At 37.2% G+C, this 19,101-nt stretch overlaps 1 protein-coding gene across 1 annotated transcript in view; it reads right to left on the bottom strand.

Annotated features, from left to right (window-relative positions):
* INVS (inversin) overlaps nucleotides 1-17,997 on the bottom strand; it is a 94,851-nt gene extending 76,854 nt beyond the window's left edge. Inside the window, exons 1-2 of the mRNA XM_009885883.1 lie at nucleotides 17,826-17,997; nucleotides 8,886-9,052 (exon numbers count right to left, since the gene is read on the bottom strand). Coding sequence (XP_009884185.1) covers nucleotides 8,886-9,052; nucleotides 17,826-17,931 — 273 coding nt within the window. The 5' untranslated portion in view covers nucleotides 17,932-17,997. The remainder of the gene's footprint in view (nucleotides 1-8,885; nucleotides 9,053-17,825) is intronic.
* Between the last annotated feature and the right edge of the window lie 1,104 nt (nucleotides 17,998-19,101).

The following is a 19,101-nucleotide window of genomic DNA, read 5'->3' as shown; positions in this document are numbered from 1 at the left end:
TATTAGACTTAACCCGATGAGCTGGCTCCCCCATCGTTATTCCTGAGTTTTCTTCTGCCATACTTATTTATAATATTTGGTGTATGATCACTATTCTTGATAAGGGTGAACATTTTCCATCCTTATAGGTCAGAATCAGAAATCATATACCGCTATGTTTTTCAGGTTGTGTCCCAGGAGATGTGCCTCCCCGAGAATCATATCTGAACATCCTTTACACGTAGCAAGAGTGAATTCATTCATCTTCACAAAACCCTTGGATGTCTTTATTCTTTCTTCTACTTTTAAATTAGGTTTGTAACTCTCACAATTAAAACAAAATCCTTCAAAATATGGATACTACAATGAGAGCTGCCAGTCATCAACTGCCCCAGGCAACTGGAGATCACCACTTCATATGCATGTAAAAGAGAAGCCACTACGCTTGGTCCGGTCCATCCCTTTCCACACAAATATACTCTACTATATAGTATTTGCCTAAATAAGCCACAAGTGCTCCTGCTGCAAATCCCCTTTTCAAACCTCCCCCATCCATCTTCAGCTTTCACTTCTACTACTCTAAATAGTATTTTGCTATTACATACGGAAGTAGATAGAAGCATTCTGTCTACAGCAGGCTATAGAGCCAACCTGTCAGATATTTATAGTATAATGTATTTTAGTGCCGCCGCCAGCTTTATTTGTTCTCTTTCACAATCCACTCCTATCCAAAGACAATGACAGACAGTACATTTTTTGTTTAGCCATGCGATAATTCCCTTGATGCTCAAAATGACTGCTGCAAAGTAGGTATATTCAGGGAGGCAGTCACAAATTGCGAGCAATATTTTCAAACATAGTTTATAGGAATAAGCAAGTTGAGTAACCAACACTTATTAAAATAATTTAAAACAGTTAATTTTACATGTGCCATAGCCTACAGACTTTCATACCATATTTATCAATGCAGTCTGTATAGAGACAGAGTCTGATCTTTAGCTACTCTGAAATTCTGATCTTGAACTTGAAGTCAAAAGAGCTACTTTGGCATGTAAATTTTTGCATAACCTTGTCTTAAACCATTTGTATACTAATGTTAAAGCAGTGAGAAATCAGATTCAGATGCCTTGGTAGCTACTGTGCAACTGAAACCTGACTTCTAAAACAGTGTTTCTAGTTTTCTCTTCTGTAGACAAGAGAACTGGCCAGATTTTAACCCACAGTTTGACAGTAGAGACAGATGATTGCTGGATACCACTATAGCGACTTAACACTTAATGTGCAGCCAACAATGTGCATGCTCTTATCTTGTTACAAGGAATGTCAAAGAGTGTAAGCTGAAAAGACATTGCCTGAAAATATTAGAATCACGTATTCATCTTGCAAAGTAATGCCCAAATCAAGCTCTCCATACCAACAAACTGTTGTCAAGCTTTTACAGAAAGCTAAAGTACGCATAGGAAGCTGGGGTCCAATTGGCTTCAACTATGCTGCTCTATAACTTTTACTATAACTGAATCCTGGGCAACTTGGTCTAGTGGGAGGTGTCCCTGTCTATGGCAGGGGGTTGGAACTCAACGATCTTCAAGGTCCTTTCCAACCTAAACTATGATTCTATGATTCCGAATGCCTTCCCACTCCTTCACGTCTGTGATGCACTAATGAATGAAGATACAAAATTTCTGAAGTTGAATAATATACAAAGCAGGCAGTGTTCTGACCATTCTCCTAATATCTAGTGTTGCTTGCTTTCCCAGGACATTTTCAGACCAGTCATTTATCTCTCTAGCTACATGCAAAAGGGCTTACCTAACACTGGTCTCCACAAGATGCTTCTATCTTGTATTATTTTTTGTGTATGAACATGTTCCAAGCCACCCTGCACATTTCAGTGGACAAACAGTGAAATTTAAGATGCCCTGGAGCTATGTTAGAATGCTGAGTTTCATAAGAGGAGACCAAAACTTTGATTTCAAGGTCACCATTTCATACTTTAATATTTTGCTCAATGGTCAAGACAGGTTAATGCAGAGGTAAATGGAAGTACTAACAAAATCGAAAGAACAGTCTGTAGCAGAATTAGAGACATACAAGATCCTGAAAGCAAGCCACAGCTGCAATTCATCATACAAAAGCAACCTTCAAAAGGGTTCCCTTATCCTCCCTCAACTGAAATGGAATGCTGCTAAATTCTTATCTAAGGTTTTAAGAATATTTTTCATGATGTCAGGATTCATTTAGGAAATTCCAGCCCTGCATGGTCTCTGGCTGCTGTATTATTCCTCCTCAGCAGCACCAGCACAACTTTCTGGGGGACCATATTGTAAATCAGTTCCCTGTAACAATGTGAATTTTTTCTTCCTAAACTGTTCCCGTAGTTATTTTTAACCACTTCAGTTAGGCTTACAGCACAGATCAACAGTAGCATCAGCACAACCAATAGTGAAAACCATTTGGGAGCATGAGGACTTTTGCTAAACAGGCAGAAAACGAATCGCTATTTTGTAGAGTTCATTTTCTGCCGACTCACTGAACAGTAAGCAGTTCCACAGTTGTGAAAAGGGGTCAGGGGAAGGCCACAGGCAGGAGCAACCCTTTGGTAGCGAGACCAGCTTATCTGTAATAAATACACATCACATACAAGGAACTGTGCCTTCTGCCCTTGAGCATCTTCAGGCTGTGTTCACTAGAGAGAACCTTTTGTTTCGGGAAATAAAGAAAACATTTGTATCACAGTTATTGTCTGTGGCTTAATTAAACACAGAGGAAACTATAGTCCTGCATGTAAAAAAAAAATCACCTCTTCTGGTTGGTTGGCCAGAATTCCTGTTTCACACCTTGGTTTGCTCAGATTTTTCCCATTTAGTTTAATTCTATGTTCATATGAAAGTATGACAGAATGAACGTAAAGTTCATTCATACTTCATGAACCCATACGCACAGAATTAATATCACTTATTGTGAGCTCTCACTTAAAAGGGACCATCACAAAACATTACCAGCCTAGGCGAAAAAGAACATGAACTGACCACCATCATCTCTGAAAGACACTGCGACTATTTATTTTCATTATATAGACTGGGAAAGAAACTTAGAAGTGCATGTGCTCTTTTATGCAGTTCAAACAACACCTTGTGAATGATTTGAGAAATACTTCTTGAAAAGGGTAGTGAGGGAAAAACACATAAGCTTGCTCCCAGACAAATTTTATTTAGGAGCTTTTATTACAAACATCTTTTACTTGGACAAGAAAAGGGAAATAACATTCCAGTTCTGGGGCTCTTGGACTACCTTGACTGTACCCATCAGATAAGACTGGAGAATAAGCTTTCATAAAATAAGTGAACTAAAGACTACCTTCTGTTTCTAATTTTCTGCTGTGTCTTATCCTTGCCACAGGCTACTTGTATGGTTACTGGTGAGTACACAGGAAGAACCATTTCTTCTAGTTTAAGAAAAATTACAATTAAAGAGCATTTAAATATACCCTCCTGCTTTACACAGAATTCCTAACTGCATCCTGGATGTACTATTATTTATCAATAACTGTGTCAGCAAAGAATTAATATAACTTATGGAATATTTAATCCTTCTAGATAACAAAAGCCACGTTTTCCCACTGGGTGGTATTAATCTTCCTGAAGCCAAAATTAATATCCTCCTGACAGGTAAGCATCCTGATTGATTATTTTAAGTGCATATTATTAGTATCCAACAACAAAACTGTTGAATTGTTTCTTCTGTCCCTGTTAACACAAAAGGCTGTGCTTGGGGAATTCATAGAGATAGTTACTTCCCTGGAGTAAACAGATTGCTAATAAGTGAGCATCCTCTGTGAAAAATTCTGGGAGAAACAGGCCTGTTTTTTTCCTTATATTAAACTGGAATTACTTAATGGAAGATAAATGAAAAAATCATATACAGGTAATTCAGCTATGCAGAAACATTTCCGTTCAGAAATATCACACGTGGATGTTTAAGCAAGTTGCAATTTAGGACTAGAAGCAAATTGCTACCAGAATGCTTACAAGTGAAAATGAATGTCTGTAGTTAAGCTGCAATCCCAGTACTCGTATCTGTCTCCACATCATGTTTATTTCACAATAATCTAAGTTCTACCAGCTTAAATGATCTGTACCCACATAATAATACAACTCCTCAGTGTGAAATCACTGGCAAATTATGTTAATGATTTTACTTATGTTGCAATCAGTCACTGTTTCAGCTCCCAGTAAATTACATCCATGTTCAAGAAGTCACAACTGTCCTCAAACTTCTATGGCAATCTTCAAAGGTGCACTCCTGCATTAATTTGTATCATTTTCTGGTGGGTTTGAGTATTGAGGGTCTTTTTTGTTTGATTGATTTTTAATTTAAATTTTCTAAAGTTGACTTGACCTCTCTTTTTTTTTTTTCCTTTTTTTTTTTTCCCCTTTTTTTTTTTTTTTTTTTCCCCCCTCAAAGGGTGAGCACCCTTTCAAAATTGCTTGGGAGATCTGTCCATTTTAACAAGAGACACCAAAACATTCTACCTTTACAGTGGAACAGAAGAAAACTCAAAAAGATAAACCAGGTAACTTCATTTACATGGCCTTCTGCCTACAAAGACTGAAACATCTCCATTATAAGGCTGATGAAGAAAAGACAGATACTACAAAAGATCATGTCAATGAAGATTTGAAAAAGATGACTTACTAAAAAATGTATGATCTGGGTGAGATTCATTTGTCATAATTTAGACACCAACAACATCAAAAACTACATTAGTCAGATGCTTAAAAGAATGCCTTAGCTAGTCAGTACTTTAGGGTGAACGAACTGCACCCTAAAGCGCATTAACTTCAAAAGCAATCTAGATGACCAGCTCAGAGTTAGATGTCTGCAATGTAAACTTCTACAGTTACTTGAGGTTATTCTCACCCAATTGTCTCACATGGCATTGTAGTATACTTTAAATATTTTCCATCAAGAGAAAAAGATATTTCTGTTACATTTAAGCAAAGAGTTTAACTTTCTAGCTCTTTATTTGTGCTAAGAATATTTTCCAGACCAGCAGATGTGTAAAGCTTAAAAGCTGGAATACAAAGGATGTCTATCACCGAACAGACTTATCATTAAGAACATAATTATTATCATTAAGCAATCACTCAGCAAAGGTTATCATATCAATGTATAACCACAGTTGTTTTCAAAAAGCATTGCTATTTCCAGTAGTATTAACAGCTGAAATTTCTGACCCTGCCTTATTAACTTCAGGAACTTTCTGCAAAGAAAGGCGTGAGATCACTTACTCTTAATCTGCTATCAAAGAAAGGTGGCTAGGTGGACCACTAAGCAAGAGAATATCCTAACCCTTACTCCCAGAATGACATTAATGAAGTCTGAGACAGAGAGATTACAAGAACCCTTTGTCGACAACCTGATACATCTTTCCAGGTAACTACTGCGTTATAGACATGCTCCAGTGACAAAAGCCATTTGGATGAAGCATGGCAAGACAAGGACGACATAGTGCCTTTGAGTTGAGAACTCAGTTTCCTCATTGATTGGTAAAGATGACCTAGGTATTAAAACCACATTAGACAGGGTTATTGAAATCATCAGATCACCTTCACTTTTTACCTATGTTGAAACCCTTGGAACTGAAAGAACATGGAATAGCATGGGTCAGTCTGTGTAGCTATGCTATCAGAAAATTGTTTGATAGACTGTGAACAGCATTTATCAAGTGCAGAAATTTTGACACTATTTATATCCAAAGCAAAATAGAGCTGTTTTTGACAACTCAAGAGTTCTGAAAGATGGCTTCTAGGACACTTGTTGAACAGCAAGCAAAAGCACTTGTGTGCACCAGAATACCTAAGAGGAGATCAACTACACAACAGCAAATAATAAAGTAACTACTTAAAAAGGAGTTAGAGATGCCATTAGAAAAAGATGAAGGATTAAGGAGAGACTCTGTATCATATGAGATAATGTTTTGTGTGACCACATGGGTAATTCTGTAATTTTTACCTGTAATTTAGGAAGAACTTCTGTACCATTAACTAATGACAATTTGAACTTTGATCACTGGATGTGATTGCTAGCATTTTGGAGGACTGGAAGAAATGCTTTACTAAGTGAAAACCTTACACAACAGTAGTAACAAACATGATGGGGAGCAAAAGTTGCCTGTTCCTCTGTTGACAATAGCTGGAAGTATGAAACTTGCAGAAAGGTGGAAGTTAAAAATAAAAATAAAAAATAATAGACTGCTACAGGTATGTACATATGTGTATGTATAACTGACCAGTTATAGCCAGGTTTGTAAATCACACCAGTGTAGTTGGAAGCTAGTTATGTAATTGTTAATGGAATAACGTTACAGCTGTTCATTTAAGCCCTATCCAACCAGAAATCCATCCTAGAGAAGAAAGGCGCTTAAGAGTCCTAATTCATTTTACTTAATACTGATAATTTACGATTGAACTCAGGGCTATGCCACATTTCTGAATGTTTGCTCTATAACATGGACAAAAAGAACCATGCAAACTATTTTACTAGGACTGAAAGACACAAATTGGCAGTCCTTTTAGTTAGCTAGTCCTTCAATGAAGTCTTCAGACAGAAAAACAGGAATAGCTTCACCTCAAGTGAGCAGGCATTTCTACAAATACCTTAGCAGGGTTATTTGAAGCTGGCAAGAAAGAAAGGAAAGAACCTTACACTGTCTGAAGACAAAGTTTTACACACATGAAATGTTAATTTTGTAAGCTGACATCAATAGTGAGTAACTGCTCAGAAGGCACAGAATGAAGTTTTACGGGACAGCTAAGCAGTTGGTCAAAGGCAAAGCAGGCTGTCTCCTGACCACGTTTTGCAACCCCAGCACTATGATGGCACAAGCACTTACGTGGCTATGGGGTGAATCACATCTATCTAGTACATTACACAACAAGTGGGTGACTGCATAAAATATTCTGCTAAAACAGCATGAGATAAAGACAGTACCTTTTTTTTCAGCTGCACTGTCAACTGAAAACACATCTAAGATGGTCCAAGTATTGCATGGTACAAACTGCCCTTTCATGATTGCAGCACGACATAAGGGAACTGGAGAGCACATGCAGTTAAAGGGGATTATGCCGAGGCAAAATATCTCTTGCCTTGAACAGCTGCAATACAAATGTTCACAATATAAACATATAGACAAAGATTTAAACAAGAATTTATATTGTTTTAATATGCTAAAATGTATTTTAAAAGCCTGAGGAAAACATAGCTTTAAAATTAAGTTTTTAATATTATTAAAATGTTAATTTGCCTATCGGGTCATAAAATCTAAAGCCTGTACGAACACCAGGCAAGTATAGTATCTTCGAGCAACTTTGTAAGTCTCTGACATTGTTATGTTTATGAAATACCTATCTTTGAAACAACATTCACAGTAAGGTGGTCACTTAGAAATATGAAGTTAACGCTGGTATAGTAGAGGCAAGGTTATGATGATGACTGAAATATTTCCTCAGGGTGTCATGGTATGTAACCAAGTAGATGAATTAGTCTATTTTAACTCAACTATAACTTACTGTAACTAATTATGATGGTACTCAAGTAATGTAGTGCATTACTGTATACATTTCAAGAGCACAGCCAGACTAGTTTTTAATAGCTAACATTTTTACCTAAGAAGTTTGTATATTTAAAATATCAGATGAAAACTTAATTCCCAATAACAGAAGCAGTAAAACAGACCACACGGTCCCTATTGACTCCATTGCAAGTGTAACTGAACAATGTCATCCTATAATCTTCCCAAATGGATCTCTATTCAATTGCATATATCCCTCCTTACTAAATACTGTGGCCATACTACCGCTACCTTCATGTAAAACTAACTAAACTAAAATAAAATGCAGAGTATATTAAAAAATATATAAAACATCTGAACAATATGAATGATTGTGAATACGGGACAAGTAATTATGAATAGAAATGGTTTGCTACAAAAATCATGGCAGGCACTCTAACTGGTACCAAAAGACACAGCTTAGATAGCCAAAACAAGTTTAACTTCTGAGCAGTCACAGTTTTAAACATACTATAAAAGGTAAAACAGTAAATAAAAAGCTGTTCCTTTCAGTTTGAGTTTTCAATCTTCTCTGTGGAGTCTTTTTCTCAGTTTATGAACTCAAACTTCTTCGTCAGCTAGCTAACCTATCTTTTTTTTTTTTTTTCTTCTGCTGTCAGCAGTTAGCTCATTCTTACGCAACTGTGGACACCTTCCCGAGCTCTAAACACACTCAAAATTTATTGCAGCTCTGAAGTTACACTTTAAATTACCTTTTATTTTATTGTTGAATACTTCCTTTAGCACCTCTTCAGTGGGACAACGTAATTGGGACAACAATAATACAGACTGAAATTGTAGAAGGAAAACCAGACAGTAATGCATTTCCCTCTTAGTCCTTGAAAGGATTTGGTAGTCCATACACTTGAAATTCTCAGACATGGCACTAATAATTAACAGTATATGGCCTTATAACCCCTGAAATTAATAGTAACATCTTAAGGAGTATGAGGGTGTACAAAATTTAGTCTTTGCTTAGAACTGGCCATCCCAAAATAGACAAGGACTATTTCTCCTTGACAATCCAAGTTCTTAAAACAGCAATGAATTATACAGTCTCTGCAGACAGCTACAAATACACTAAGTAAAAACATTAAAAAATAAAAAATAACCCTCCAAAGATTTACCTCAGGATGGGCCATTTTTTTTAAAAAAATCATAGCATTATTTTTCCTCTAAAATAATGAAAGCCTCTAAAGATACAACATGCTTATTCAATAAAAGAAAATCTCCTTTATACCTGTCTTGAATGCCACAAGTTTATACAACAGCAGAACACTTTTAATGTAATTACCTTTTGTGCAGCAAGATGGAGAGCAGTTCTTCGGCTACGATCAGCTCTATTAACATCGGCTCCAGCCTTCAGCAATGCCTCTGCACAGTCCAGCCTGTCAGCCAATACACAGTACATAAGTGGAGTTCTCCCAAACTGGTCCTCTTTATCTTTCAGCTCAGAGTTTCCTAGGAAAAAAAAATAAATTAAATCACATGAAACAATTAAGTCGATGAGTATCTAAGAGTAATACTTTTTTATAAAGCAGGTACTGTAATTAAAAGTTGTACTTTCTTATTATACGTGAACAGAGTGATCAAAATAAAGGAGTATAAGATAAACTCAAAATTAATACTTTTTACCCTGATTTTACTGACATTTATAGGACATTTCAAATTATATTTACAGAAAAAATTACATTTGGAAAACATTAGTTCAACAAATACACCTACCATCAGTAACATTCTGCAGCAGCATAGTTATAAATAACATTTAAATAGTTATATAGATCTTGGCTGCAAAGATTACTTTAAAAAATAGCAACAGCAAGTAAACCAAATAGTTCTTCTGAAACCTGTGAACACTGTAACCAAAACAAGCTTTGAAGCCTACTGACAACAATGTCTATTTAAAAAGCATAAACATGTCAATATTACATCAATACTACTATTTATTTCATAATGCCTTACAACATGGAAACTACTAATACTTCTTGAGCTTTCTTGAATTGATACAGTTAGTAAGGCAGCAATTAAGCTAAATAAGAAGTTTGAGGTCCTACAAAAATCAAAACATTGTGTTCCTATTCACAGTAAAAAAAAAAAACCACAAGCAAACCAAATCACTACACATCCTCTACTATCGAGTTTTGTATTTCTATTATGTCACTACATAGAAACTAGCACCTTTAAATTCATGGCTATCAACTATCCTACCCATCCCAACTCTAAATGTATCTCCCATGCAGCAACATCATCTACAATTATTCAGCGAACATTGAATTCTAACAGGCAAATTAATTTTTCTTTTTAAAAATTCCCTTGCTTGCATGATTGTTGATGCTTCAAAAGAACTCCAACAGAGGCATGCTTCTACTTTACAAACACAATCTTCACTCTCCCACAGCATGTTATACTTACCTCCATAACCAGTAATTGTATTCTTCTGTATAATTTATATTGATTGATCTAGCAGAAGAGTCAAGCAGATTAAATGTGAATCAAGGGGAATATCAGGGATTAAAATTAGTTCCCTACCAATCTCTCACAAAAACAAGCCTCTCACAAAAAGCAACACTTTTAAGCAGGATATTGCCAGTTAGAGCAATCCTTTGGTCACTCACTTCATTTCCACGTTCCTTTAAAACTGTTGAGTGAACACCATGTCATTCTCATTATTCACCCTATAACACTTTCTCCTGCTTAGAAATTGTGGTTTGCACTAAGAAAACTTTCTGCTCTGTAAAAAACAAGCCCAACATTGAGGAAGCTTTCCATGCTCTTCTGGGAATGCAGATACAGAAAAAATATTTTTGTTCTTCACCCATGGCCTAGTCTTCTCTGACTGCCCCCTCACCTTGACAATCCACCAGTTTTATAACTATTTTTTATGCCTCTAGCAAATTATTCCTAAAGAAAAAAAAATGCCTTTTACCAACCTGCATCCACCTTCCTCAAACACAGGTTATGTTTTTTGAAGAACACCTTGCTTTTAATATCCACCCTCACACTGCTGTTTAGCCATACTTGCTTCCCTTTGACCTTCCTAAACTTTTTCTTTTGTTAAGTGCTTTTGCATTTGCTTCACACTACAAGCAAGGAGTTTGCTCTTTAGACTAATCTTTAAATTCTTCTTAGCAAGCATTTTCATTTTAATGCCCTTGACCATTTTTAGGGTACACAACTATAGCAGGCTGTTGTTGCTTATCTGTGTATACTCTGGTCAAGAGTCACAAAATAATAACACTGATTCAGGCCCTACACAGGAGTCAAGAGCAACTCAGGAGTTGGTTCAGTTCTGGGTTCACAGAAATTTCTTCTGCCAGCCCATTAATGATTTCCAACAACTTAATTTCAGGATCATATCCTCAATAGCCATTTACCCAAAACGCATGAAAGTAACCTTCATTACTATTGTGCTTCCTGGTAATCCAGATTCTCTGATCTCCTTTAGCATCTCAAACATATCATCGTCTGGTTAGATGGACAGTAATAAAATGTTAATACTATAGTTTCTTATTTAGACCTGCAAATGCAATCATTAAGTGGTTTTTTGGTGTTTAAGCTTGCTTTATATGGTCATCTGTTAATCTCATTTGAATCCAAGACTTGTTTTCTGCTGTGGTTTTTAAAAGCGTATCGCCACTCTTCCACCTACATGGCTTCCACCTATATATGAGAATACAGAGTATACAGAAAAAAACATCGTCCACATTGATGCCTTCCTTTCCACAGATTTTACATTCTCACCATATTATCAACAGCCTCATTTAAAGCATGACATCCTAGTTCTCCCATCTAATTTTTATTAGACTTCCATGTATGCAGAAAATCATATACATTTGTTTTAGGTTTCTAAGCAACTTCGACCAGTCTGAATAGGATGCTATCTTTTCCTACTGCAGTACTATATAAATGAAGATACAGAATAGTTATGATTCTACCCTTTGTAGATAAGCCACTAGGAACTGCACATGCCCTTGTCACCTTTTCCTCATTGTCACCTTTAGAAACCTCATAATGAGCGTAACAGCTGAGTCTTGGATTTTCTTCATTTAACAAATGACCAAAGTATATTTTTATGCTAAATAAAAATCAAATAATAAATCCAATAATAGAAAGTGACATTTGTAATTTTATACAGGCGATTTTTTTCCTGTGAGACCTTGCATAAAAGCTGCCTACAAATCTGGTCTGAAATTTGCATAGAATTAGGAAAGATAAAGTACTGGCTATACCTTGTTCATTACTCTTCACATCAAAACAAAAGATATCAAGAGAGCTTAATTTTATACTAGCACATTTAAAAGTAATTTTTAAGACTTCTAAAAAATAATTTGCAATATGTTTCTAAAGGGCAGTTAAAAGCTGTGTAAGTTGAAAGGTATTTTTATTATTTATGTCTCATTATATGTAACTTCATTTTGATGTGAAAAAATAAATAGGTAATATAACTTTTACTAACACTATATACATATTTGATACTGTTAAAATTCTAATTTTTATCAATACTTTTTGAGAAAAAAAGTTCATGTATGTCCTTTAAATATTCATTTAAGTATCATCTTATTTTCATTAGTGAAGGCTACAGTTCTTTACTTCTGACTCAAAACCATAGTTGTAATATTTACTAAGTGCCTTAGAAAGCAGCATGTTGAAAAAAATAATGTCACTTGTTTAATTAATTTCATGGCCATTAGGAAATAATTCAAGATGTAGCACAGGAGTTACACAGGGGAATCCATTTTTTTTTTTTATTTTCTCTAACTTGTAAAACATTTGCAAGACTTTCATTTCACAGCATTACAATTTCATATAGATAGAGTTGCACGATAATTCTTATGTACACCATTAGAAATAAGTATTTTGAAAGTTATACATATTTTGTGAAACTGTCAATGTCTTATGTCTCAGTATTTTAGCTAACAATAAATGCTTTTTCCATTCAACAGAGCACAGTACAGAAACATCAAAGCCAGTGAAGAATAACCACACAGCCCTGTTCAGCAACATACAGGTACTGAGGTCCAAAGCATAATTTAACATGGCATTGCTCCCAGTCAACAAGCCAGTTTGTTTAATTAGCCAAGTATAGTCAGATGCTCTTCCAGTATTAGTTCAGTCTGGTAACTTAGACATCACTAAACCATATTCTACTGTTCAGTGTTAACATAGCCTCAACAGTGTCTTAAATTTGTTGAACATTGTGGGACTTACACAATCACACATATTTTTAAAAAGCAATACATGAACATGCATTTCTCCCAATAAGACACATGCTCATTGCTTATGCTGATATAAGACGTATTCTTAAATCAGTAGTGTGCAAAACTAGTCCCTCTCCCTCAAATTCCAAATTCCCTTCCTGTTATACAATGTCAAGAGGATGTACAGAATGTAGAGACTGAAAGAATGAAATGGGTAAGATCAAGACGAGCAAAAATGGCCTAAACCTCAAGTACAACACAGCTGAGTAGAGCAACAAACATCTAATTTCATGTCCAGCACCCTAAGAGTGATGTAGCTGATGACAGAGAGTTGCCATGACTGTGTACAGTCTGAGTGAAAAATGAGCAAGACCTTCAAAACTTGATGCCAGTGATTTGCCTGATGCTGCTGCACTGTTTTTTAAGGGAAATAGACTATCTTCAGCTAAAATCTTTATTTGCTTACAGGACTCTGTGTAAGGCCCTTAGAATGGTTAAAGTTCTGCGGGAGTTTCTCTGAAAGCGTTTCTCTGTGCTCAGGGTAAGAGACAGGACAAGGACTAGGAGCTACTACATCACTATCAGATACTGAGGACGAATAACCCAATGAAATGCACTAACCAAAACACCTTGTGGACTTCACATTTGTAGTAAATTATTATCATCTGCTATCAAGAAAGCACAGGTAGCCTTCTAAACATCCACAGACTGGTGTATCTAAAACGTGCCATGGCAAAATTAAATTCTCTTCCCCAGACCCACCTAAGAAAGGAAGTTTGTTTGATCCCTCCCCTTTCAGGATCCACATCCTCACCACACCCAGATTATGCATTTCATAAGCTTGTTGCCAATGGAGGTCACAAACACCGCAGAATCAAGTGGCTCAATTACGAAGTTTAACTCTCACATTCATACCTTTTCACTTCCTCACAGTCTGTGCAAAGAGTCACATCAGACTGTAACATTTCTACTCATTTTTCAAACCAGAAGAGGAGAAAGGGCGGAAGGAGGACATGAATTCTGCTTAATGATAAAAAGACAGACATTCTCTTGTTACTTGCAAGAATCTTGCCTTTTGTAATGTCTGATTTGAGTTTTATTCAACCTCCCACATTGCAGACCATGGAAAAAAGAAGCAGAGAATCAAACAAAAACATGCAACTACATATTTGCAAGCCAGAATTTATAGTTAACATTTACAATGAAACATCATGTCAGAGTTTTAGAAGCACTTGTATGCAAGGGATACATGATAAGGGTTTTACAATGAGGAGTTGGACTGAACTGATACTTCAGTATAATGGCTATTATACACATTATTGGGTGCTTATAAGCAATTAAAACAATTAGATGCATCTTCCTGAAACTCTACGTAAATGCATTAAAAGCAAAATGATCCTCCAAACACAAAATTAACTTGTGCTCCCTTTTTGCCTAGGATTAAAATCATACAGATGGGTTTTCACACTGAAGAACTGTTAATTAAAGACATGTTCAGTGTTGTATAAAACATAGAAAATACTGTATTCCCCAAAGCCTGAGATCATACAATTCTAAAACAATGTGATACAGTACTAAGCAACTCACGCAATGCAGACAATTAGCACACTTTGTTAGAGCATTGGTTATACAATAAACACTTGGCATGTACGGTGCTTTACGTTATTAAATGCATAGCCTGCTTAGAAAGTCCTGTAATTGAGGATCCGTAGTGGTTAACATAAAGGGACACACTGTTCCAAAGCCCTCTTTCTGTATATAAATTTTCTCCTTACCTTTGATGCTGTCTTTTTATGCCTCTTATCGGTACAGGATGTCAAAAAGAACACAGTATCCAGAACACACTGTATTATTTCAAACACCTGTTCCTTTAAAATGACAGGCTACTGGGTGGCAGATTAAACATCTGTCCATACTCATGAATTATATGCAAATACAATGTATATGTTTGCATACAGCCACACATGCTCCACCAAGCTACAGATGGGAAAAGGAATAATCACCAAACATGCTAGAGGGGCTGCTCTAAGAGACTGTTTAACCAGCTGCTATGCCCCTCCTATGTTAATAACTGAACAGGGAAAACTCAAAAAGGAAAGTAATAATGAATCTAGGGATAAAATGCCCTCCAAAAAAGAAGGGGAAAATCAAACTAAATTACTGCATATACCACTAGCCACATAACCAAGAGGTAAAGCTTGGCTGCGTTAGAATAATGTTGTTAAGCAATCCAACATAACGCTCACATAACACTGAAGTACTGCCCTGAATTAGATGCTGCTGCTAAGTGCAGTCATGAAGTTCAGTGAATAACACCAATTGCTCAATTTACTTCTGGCATCAAGTTATACTTTCAACAGTGCCTGGTAAACAGCTAAAAATATTACTCTGATGCATTCTTCTTCTGCTAGGCAATACTTTTTTTTTTTTTTTTTTGGTCCTGTTCTGGCAAAAGTAAGGTCTGTGTCATATCTTGTCAAAACAAGACAAAGCAGAAAAGCCAAATTTTGCTATTATAGGAAAGGCTGCAAGGATTATATAGTCTTTTCTCTCATGTAAAAATACCATACAGCATTTTTATTTTGTTGCTGCATTATTGCCATTAAAAGAATAGTGATTTCCACCCCTGGTTCTACTGGCTGTTTTGTGGTATATTTGACAAGGTGTACCAGGAACACAGAAGTACTTGTTCCTCTGTGTTTTCAAAATACCTCTTTTAGCTGTGAGATTAGCAAAAACATGCCAAAGTCAGCAAACACTCTTTGTTGTTGCTTCTAATCGCTAACCAGGATTTGAAAGCTCAGACTTTTTCCCCCCCTCCGTATGCTGGCAGAGAACTTAAAAAACACCAGGTAGTTAAAACTACTTTGTAGTTGCATCCCACAGACTTCTAGAAGCATCTGTGTATCAACTGCTCATATGTTGTTCATAAAACGTTCTACAAAAAGAGTGAACAGATAGCATTTAATGCAATCAGTGTATGTTGGGGTCAAGTGCACCCTCAGCAAGTTTGCCAATGATACCAAGCTGTTTGACAAGGTAGACACACTGGAGGGGAGGGATGCCATCCAGAGGGACCTGGACAGGCTGGAGAGGTGGGCCCAAGCCAACCTCATACAGTTCAACAAGGCCAAGTGCAAGGTCCTACAGCTGGGTCAGGGCAATCCCAAGCACAAATACAGGCTGGGCGGGGAATGGCTGGAGAGCAGCCCTGAGGAGAAGGACCTGGGGGTGCTGATTGACAAGAAGCTCAACATGAGCCAGGAATGTGCGAATGCAGCCCAGAAGGCCAACCGTATCCTGGGCTGCATCAGAAGAAGTGTGGCCAGCAGGTCAAAGGAGGTGATTCTGCCCCTCTACTCCACTCTCGTGAGACCCCACCTGGAGTACTGCATCCAGCTCTGGACTCCCCACCATAAGAAGTACATGGACCTGCTGGAACGTGACCAGAGGAGAGCCACAAGGATGATCCGAGGGCTGGAGCACCTCTCCTGTGAGGAGAGGCTGAGAGAGTTGGGGCTGTTCAGCCTGGAGAAGAAAAGGCTCCGGGGAGATCTTATTGTGGCCTTCCAGTACCTAAAGGGGGCCTACAGGAGAGCTGGGGAAGGACTTTTTACTAGGGCATGTAGCAATAGGACAAGGGGGAATGGCTTTAAACTGGAAGAGGGCAGGTTTAGTTTAAACATTAGGAAGAATTTTTTCACTTTAAGGGTGGTAAGGCACTGGAACAGGTTGCCCAGAGAGGTTGTTGAGGCCCCATCCCTGGAGGTGTTCCAAGGCCAGGCTGGACGTGGCCCTGAGCTACCTGGTCTATTGGGAGGTGTCCATGCCTATGGCAGGGGGGGTGGAATTCAATGATCTTCAAGGTCCTTTCCAACCTAAACCATTCTACGATTCTATGATCGTAGGACAAAATAAAGTTGAAGATGCAATAAAAAGAATATTTGTTTCAACCAGTGGAGCTTCTGTGAAGCTAGCTGCCTCAAACTTTTTCTCCTGTTTGAGGTAAATCACTTCTAGTTGTCTTCGGACAGAATTAGACATACATTGCAAAGAAGAACAATTAACTGCTTTCTATACAGCTTAGACAATAGATCCACATAGCTTACTACCTTGTCTTCAACACAGGTCAGCAGAAGATACATAATGAAATGTGACTGTTGGTTTAATGTGATTAACATTAAATCCTTTACACCCATTAAAACTGGCAGTTAATGGCATAAATACAGACTGAGTTTCTTTTTATTTCACGGTCCTTCACCCTCACCAAGCGCCATGAATGGGATTTTCAAAAAAGGCTGAGCAAATAAAACTTCTACAGCATCAGCTGGAATTGGATTTAATCAGAAACTCTGAAAACCAAAGTCTTCACCTGTCACATGACAGTCTTCCAAATGTATGTAAGATTGGTTTTGGAACACAGAACATATACTGCTTTTGAAAACTACTAACCTGGAAAGCCATAAAGTTCTTGGACAGAGAGGCACAGTGAAAACCTGGGCTTTTTAATGGACGGGAATTTTTTTTTTTACTTCAGCTTCAATAGGAGCAGACTTTCTCCTTACAGTTAATTTGTCTTGAGAAACATTGTTAGTGTATTAGAATCAAAGTAACAAATAGGGCTGGCTCACTTTGTCCGCAACTAGTACACTGTGACAAGACTTCATTAACTGTAATAAATTATCTGTAAAAACAAGTTTACCAAATTTCCCATAAAAGCAATGATTCCAAAACTAAGGACTTGAGGCTAAAAAGCACTTTTCCAGAATTTCAAATTCCCTGAAAAAGGAGTCCTCAATAACTCTTCTGGTTGTATCACTTCCCAATTTTCTATTTTACTTCACAGAAAAGTACCGATCAAAGGCAACAGATAACAAAAAGTAAGAAAAATCAGTCCTATTTTCAGGACTACATTTATTCTAGAAAAACATATAATCAAGAAATGAAAATGTATCTCAAATGTCAGAGCAGTAAGTCGAAACCAAAAAGCTTCAGTTCTAAAGTAATCAAAATGAATCTACAACGAAAACATTTACCTGCTATTAGCCTTTGGAGGGTACTCTTATCTCCATTAACAGCAGCAGCATGCACTTCAGATGCTAACGAGGAACCACTGAAGAGGCAGTTTGCTGAAATATTCATACTCTTTCAAGGTATAACCATAGGTCAGACCTGCACCACAAGCATTTTTTGTAGGAATTCAGTTCTAGAAAAAAACAGTAAAATAGAATTAATTTTATAACGAGTCATTAAAATTACTCAAACAATGCTGAAGAGAGTAAACTGTTGTTAAAAACACAAAAGAACAAACAGGTTTCTTATTTCACAGATTAAGTCTACCTCTAGCCAAGATTCAACAAGAAAAAGCCTATATTAAGGAGATAAATATACGTATATATCAGTTTTGTTGCCTTCAACATAAATTTCAGTCAATAAACTTTGCAAGAGTGTGCAAACAGGATACTGTTTATCTACAAATCCAACAGACTCTTCTTCAGAGTGTTGACATGCATTCTTCAATTCAGTAATCAATGAAGTTTGTTATCAGGTATAAACTTGATATATTCCTCCAATACTGGATATTTGGTGGTATTTTACCATGATGGCCTATGGACATATGCAGGACAAGACTTATAAGTTGAAGTAGTATCTTTTATTTCACCAACTGGCAAAACTGAAATAATCAGATCAGCTTTCTAGACCATAACAGTTCTTCACACCAAAACAGAAGTGGGAAAATGTGCGTGTAAGAAAAGCCACAATGAATTAGACCAGAAGTCTGGCTCTAAATCCTGTCTCAAAATGGCCAATGCTAGATGCCAAAAAAAAACAGAGCAAATACACACTTAAATATATATACACACAAAATAATAATTGACACACCTGACAGACAGGATGCCATCCAGAGGGACCTGGACAAGCTTGAGAAGTGGGTCCATGTGAAACTCATGAGGTTGAACACGGCCAAGTGCAGGATCCTGCACCTGGGTCGGGGGAAACCCCAGTGAAGGGATTGAGAGCAGCCCTGCCAAGAAAGACTTGGGGGTACTGGTGGATGAAAAGCTAGATATGAGCCAACAGTGTGTGCTCGCAGTCCAGAAAGCCAACCATGTTCTGGGCTGCATCAAAAAAAATCATGACCAGCACGTCGAGGGAGGTGATTCTGCCCCTCTACTCTGCTCTCGTGAGACCCCACCTGGAGCACTGCGTCCAGCTCTGGAGCCCTCAGCACAGGAAAGATGTGGACCTGTTAGAGCAGGTCCAGATGAGGGCCACAAAAATGATCAGAGGGCTGCAGCACCTCTCCTATGA

Source organism: Charadrius vociferus, unplaced genomic scaffold (assembly GCF_000708025.1).
Source record: "Charadrius vociferus isolate BGI_N301 unplaced genomic scaffold, ASM70802v2 scaffold195, whole genome shotgun sequence".
NCBI classification, from domain to species: domain Eukaryota; kingdom Metazoa; phylum Chordata; class Aves; order Charadriiformes; family Charadriidae; genus Charadrius; species Charadrius vociferus.
The sequence above is the reverse complement of the archived record's forward strand: the minus strand, read 5'-3'. Positions and strand labels throughout refer to the sequence as shown.